The following is a 6000-nucleotide window of genomic DNA, read 5'->3' on the forward strand; positions in this document are numbered from 1 at the left end:
CTGTCACTGTCTCATTGTGCCCCTCCTGTCTCTGTTGATCTCACAGCTAAATGCTTCCGTTCATGTTTCAGACTTGGATTGTGGGGAAAATATAATACGTGCAAAACAACAAGGCAAAATAAAAACCCCATCTAAAACCTTATTTCTTAGCCAAAAGAGGCATGAGAGCCTTTATTTACACTGTCCCTCTAGGGTTCTATTTAGCCAATACACCCTATCTCTAAACTCCAGTACATGGCCAGCCTTAAGAAGCAGCGTAAGTTGTGACTAGTTCATTCTGTTTGTCAGTATTATGGAAACCTCCGTCATGGCCACAGACGGCTATCTCTGGACGGTGGAAAAAGAATGTTGTCTGAAGTATAGACGCGGAGAGCAGCACTGTCATCCTCACTGCACTTCAGTCTCACACTGGCATGTTATTCATTACTGATGATTTGTGGCTGAGCAAATTGTTTGAAGCCAGGTTAAGTGTTCACTGGTAATCATGGATATCGTGTCCTACCGTATGTCCTCCACCTCTGTGCGGCTATTAATCTATAGAGAGCAGGAATGTGACCAAGCAATGCCAATTAGTCCAGGTAGAACTCAATAGGTGTTTACAAGGCAGGGGAGCAGATGAAAGCCCCAGCCCTCTCCTCTCCTACGTTAACGTCCTCCAATTGAATCTGGCAGCCTCCCAACCCGCATGTGATGAAAAGTGACAGGTTCTATTGACACTAATGCCTGTTCAATGCCTTTCTGCTAAATCTTGTTAGTGGAGATCAACTTAGAGCCCTGCCTCACAAATTGTTCCACCAGAGGGGCTTTTGTAATTAATTCTTCCTCTTTTTGAGGAGTGAAATTGTCACTCATTCTGACTGTAATGAAACAGTTGCAAGAGGGCTGCTCTTCATTTAGTGGGATGTGTCGGTTCAAAGTAATATTGATTTTTTTAAAGAGCTGAATCAGGAAAGCAAGATAGGCGGGAGCCATTGTTTGTGCTTCCACAGGATATTGACAAACATCTCTCACTGAAGCCATGGGATAGATAGTGAGATAGAGAGCATACCTTCATTCAAATTCCTTAGTCTAGCTATTTGACTTGCTCCCTGACAATTACAAATAAAACAACAACTACAATAGACGGCTTCAATGGACCTTAAGAGTGAGTTACCACATTGATAAACTTGTTTTGTATCTATGATCACCTTCCTTAACCATTCTATCATGCTAATTTAACTTGCGACCCTCCTCTAACACGAATGGCCTCTTAACAGGCAAATCACATTTCCATCATAAAGAGCCTCACAAGGGTAGCAACCTTTAGCCTCTGCTTCTGCTTGTTGACATCTTGATACCCTCAATGAGAGTGACTTCACCTTTCACCCTTCTTTTAACTGAGCTTTAGTAAATAAAACATGAGGTTGTTATGGAACAAAAGAGAGGCCATTTGACGAGAGGCCGAACCCATTTATACATGTCCCTTCTAAGAAGTAGAGACAGTTTAATAATAGCAACCCCTTGTAAAAATCAGTCACATACATCTAGCATATCCAGTATATTGGGGGCTGCTTTTACATTCACAGGAAGTTCTGATCACACGTAGTATTGCTAAATCTCTACAACCACGTGTTGCAGTATTTCATGAAGAGTACATCATGTTATGTTTGCATTGGCTGATTGGATTAGTGAAGTTAGTCACATTGTGTTTCACTTATCAATACACCACTCATGAAGACGGGAGTATTGATAACTTCTGAAGACCTGTGTGGACAGACTCTAGGCTAAGAGCACTTGTGATTTCAAAATATTTAAGCTGTCCCTATTCATCATTGGACTTACAATGTGTACTGTATTTAGAATGACTCAATGATTTATGAAGATAAGATGAAGGAATGTGCATTGCATGTGCAATTCTACCCTATTCCCTAGTGAAGTTACACATCGATAGATTGCTACCTGACCTGATTGCTACCTGACCATTTCATCTATCTCTTATTTAATCTACTCCCTGACAACATTTTAACATTCCTCATCTGTATGACAGACCATAAGCCCACCAAAGTCTTCTTTGTTTACCAAGAACATGTCAGGGCAAAGTGGTATTCCCTGCAATATGGCGGTTCGCCACTAGAGGCCGACATATGTGTGATAAAGAAAAGGAAAAATACTGGGAAAAGGTGAATGGAAAAATACCCACGAATATTCCCACACATTTCAATGGAATACATTGTATACAATTTGCATTGATTTCATGTTTTTATTTCTCTGGTACATTTCCACATTTTCAGGAAACTAACATAAGTAGTTATTTTTTTGCAGGTTTGAAAAGTTGCCCATTTTAATATTATAAACCATTGCAAACAAACAAAATAAGTAGGTTAAGAGCAGGGTAACATTTGTGGCAAGTAGGTCGAGGAAGTAGAAAAAAGGACTTATTTGCATAGCATAGCCTACTTGTAAGAATTGACAGTAGATATTTAATTGTAAATGAATGACACTGTGTGAATGACATAACTGCGTTATGCGATTCGATAGTATAAAAATAACACACAAATGCAATTCAATTAAATGTTGTTTTGTTTGTTTATTCATATTTATGGTGTAAGTTTGTGTGTGTTTTGGTTGGCCATGCCGGGTCAATTTAAGCTTAGAGCTCTCCTCGAGTTCAGGGAGGGGGCAGGTGGAACATGTAGGCCAGCAGTCTCATTAACATAAAATATGCAGGCGTCATGTGACGTCAGGGCACAGCTTATTATATTACCCTCACGGCAGCCGAAATAGAACCATTCTCTGACTGCGTTTCATTGAAACCGTATCGTAGGCTCTAACCACTAGATACTACTACTTCTAGCTGCCTTAATCGCTTTGTAGTACGAAAACAATATACATTTTTTTATCTACAGAGACTACATTTAATCGCAAACGTGGCGAGAAGTATTATTCAAACGGGTCTTGTCCTGAATATGAGTACGGAGATGCTCAAAACACCAATGGAAGTGGCGGTGTACCAGCTACATAACTTTTCGATTTCCTTCTTTTCCTCGTTATTGGGGGGAGATGTTGTATCTGTCAAACTTGACAACAGGTAAACAAATGGGCTTGTTTATACAATCTTACGTTGGTGAAATCTGAGAGAAATTTTGTAAATTATTATTTGTTTTGTTAAACGGACCGTACTTTAATGCATGTAAGGCGGTGCTACACGACAGCGTAATGCTTTTTTATTCAAAAGTTTAGGATTAACGCTGAATGGATTTTTTAAAACTAGAAATTAACTGTTTGTTTTTCATTGTTCGTCTTGGTAGTTCACATAGCTATCGTTAGCTAAGTGAGCTAAGTACACAGTGGGCTATCTACCTCAACCGCTTATCAAGTAGATCGCTGTTACGTACTAAATTATCCTTTAAATCTTGATAACCGTTACAGGTCCTCTGCGATAATGTGTTGCAGGTATTCGTTACCCTACCAATCAGTAATAATATGTGATGACATGGCAGTGTTATGAACTAAGATCACAATGGCATACAGATGCAAATAGACTTCCATGGCATGCAAAGGGTCGTTTGGGTTTATTATTAATCCGTATAGGTCCTCTGTGTCTCAGTTTTTGTATTCAGGCATTGAATGCCAGAAAGCATTAACCCTGTTTAAACTAATGTGATGGAGAGACTAATGTGTTCTTGTTCTTTTTTCTTACAGTGCCTCAGGTGCTAGCGTTGTGGCAATAGACAACAAGATTGAACAAGCAATGGTAAGCCTCTACTCACTTCTCTGCAGAATTTGTCAAACACAACGTATTCAAGTTGACTTTGTTTGCTCAAAGTTTTTTGCTATCCGCCCTGCTTGTGGCTCCAATGGGCAAACTCGTGTTTGTAAGTGATATATGCCATAGTATACAGTAGACAGAGTCATGCTGCAGACATGCAGTGTCAACATGCATAGCTAAGAAGAACGTTGTATCACGTGTACTGGCAGAAGTGACATTGGCAGCCACTGAAAACACATGGCCTGGAGTTCATCGAAATGTAACCACTGTTCTTTGCATGTCTCTTTAGGATCTTGTGAAGAACCACTTGATGTATGCTGTTCGTGAGGAGGTGGAGATCCTCAAAGAGCAGATAAAAGAGCTGGCAGAGAAGAACAACCAGCTCGAGCGTGAGAACAGCCTACTGAAGAACCTGGCCAGCCCAGAGCAGCTGGAGAAGTTCCAGTCGCGGCTGCCCACGGACGCCCTCCCTCCCCTGGACCTCCAGGAGGGGACTCACCCAGAGCCCATGGCCCAATACATCACTGGCTCTGCTGTGTAGGTGGCTCGGTCTAGGGGCGGGCTAAGCCACTGCCTCATCTGAAATGGACCTCCAGTTGTATGGTCCTGCAACTTCACTTCAACATGAAGATGGTTACACAGATGAAACCTGACACGAAAGTATAAAGAGACCACGTTCCAGTCGGCATAACCTGCTCTGTAATATCCGACAATCTTATCGGACTAAGGCAGACAACAGAGCGAGTTCTCTAGATGCCTATGGTTACATTGGGACATCCAGAGACACCCCCCCACACCTCCTCCCTCCCCATTTTTGCTACCCTCTGAAGGAGGTTTGTGTGTGTGTGTGTGTGTGTGTGTGTGGGGGGAGGGATGCCCAGCTTTGCCTTTCTCCCTCGCTCTGATGAAGACGAGCAGAGGGGGTGTGTGTGTGTGACAGGGCTGGCCCAGTGATCCAGAGATCTGTGCCTGCGGATGCCACTGTGACACCGTCCATGGCCCTTGCCAAGTCACACGGAACACGGACACGGAACCCTCCAGAGATGTCCCTCCCGCCTCTCCAGAGCCCCACGCGGAGGTCTGTGTCCGGTCCTGATGCAAGCAAGTTTTGGGGGAGTTTTCAGACTGCCTCCCCACATCCTTCACACCTTGAATGACCGGTTTGTAACTCAAATCAAGGACATGAGATGCTGTTGATGAGGACTTGAGAGCGTCAAGCAGGAGCACTTTTCCAATCAGTGCCTCACTCAGCCGTTCGTTTTTATCATCATAACCGTTCGCAAACATTTGCTTGTATTCTGTGCAGTTGGGGCTTGCTGCTTATGGGGGAAAATACTGCATTGTTTTGTTTTGTTTTTTTGATGAAACTGAACAAAATTCACTTTATCATTAATAATTGATGTAAAGATATGATTCAATGGAGATAGAAAATCTGTATACATTTGCTTAATTCTGTAAATTAGTGCATTTTGTGTAAAGAGAAGTGTTTATTTGAAAATTGCAGAGTTTGAGCTTAACAGCTGATGGCTGTTGCTGAAAATGCACTCCCACAAGGACTTGCCAGACATTTGTGTTCTATTGACTACATGCCAACATGTTCCTGGCACGAGGTGTGTGTATGTTTGTATGTATGTATGTGCGTTGGTGTGTGAGCGCATGTGTAAACGAGTGTATAGGTTGCGTGAAAACCATGTTTTTTCCGAATGGATCTTGCGTTTTCTAACTACCAAAGACTTGCCTCATACTCACAAGCCAACCAGGACCATGTGTTACTTTCACAGGGAGAAGTTTGTCAGCCGTAGTTTGTGAAAAAATAGAAAAAAAACGTTGGGTTTTGTTGCACTATTGTGTCCAGTGGGGGGATGGGTGTTAACAATTATGTATGGATACAAAATGCACACTGCAATAAACCTTATGTTTACACTAGTTCATCCTCTCTTGGTGTTATTTACTAGACTTATGTTTACACTAGTTCATCCTCTCTTGGTGTTGTTCACTAGACTTGTTGGATCATTCATTCATTGGAACTAAGTATTGTCTGAGCTAGTCAAAGTAGTGACTTAACAAGACTACCTTTAGCTGACCCAGGGCTTTGCAGTCGTCTGGTAACTTTTAAAGATAATTATTTTTAAGCATAATTATAGTCAAGAAGGCCTGTCTCAGTAGATTGCCAGTAGTGTTAAAAGGTTTAGTGTTGGATCACTGGAACATATATAGGTTCCTCCATTGTTCCTCCTGATCTTAGCCTGCTG

General features: G+C 41.9%; 1 protein-coding gene across 2 annotated transcripts in view; it reads left to right on the plus strand.

Annotated features, from left to right (window-relative positions):
* Window positions 1-5674, plus strand: part of tsc22d3 (TSC22 domain family, member 3) — a 30211-nt gene extending 24537 nt beyond the window's left edge. Inside the window, exons 1-3 of one of the 2 annotated variants that reach the window (XM_080840481.1) lie at window positions 2783-3067; window positions 3682-3733; window positions 4038-5674. In XM_080840481.1, coding sequence (XP_080696607.1) covers window positions 2946-3067; window positions 3682-3733; window positions 4038-4289 — 426 coding nt within the window. In that variant the 5' untranslated portion in view covers window positions 2783-2945 and the 3' untranslated portion in view covers window positions 4290-5674. Of the gene's footprint in view, window positions 1-2782; window positions 3068-3681; window positions 3734-4037 lie in introns of those variants that run through there. The other variant, XM_080840480.1, reaches the window with a different exon arrangement.
* Window positions 5675-6000: the final 326 nt, after the last annotated feature.

The sequence above is a fragment of the Sprattus sprattus genome (assembly GCF_963457725.1).
Source record: "Sprattus sprattus genome assembly, chromosome: 6".
NCBI classification, from domain to species: Eukaryota; Metazoa; Chordata; class Actinopteri; order Clupeiformes; family Clupeidae; genus Sprattus; species Sprattus sprattus.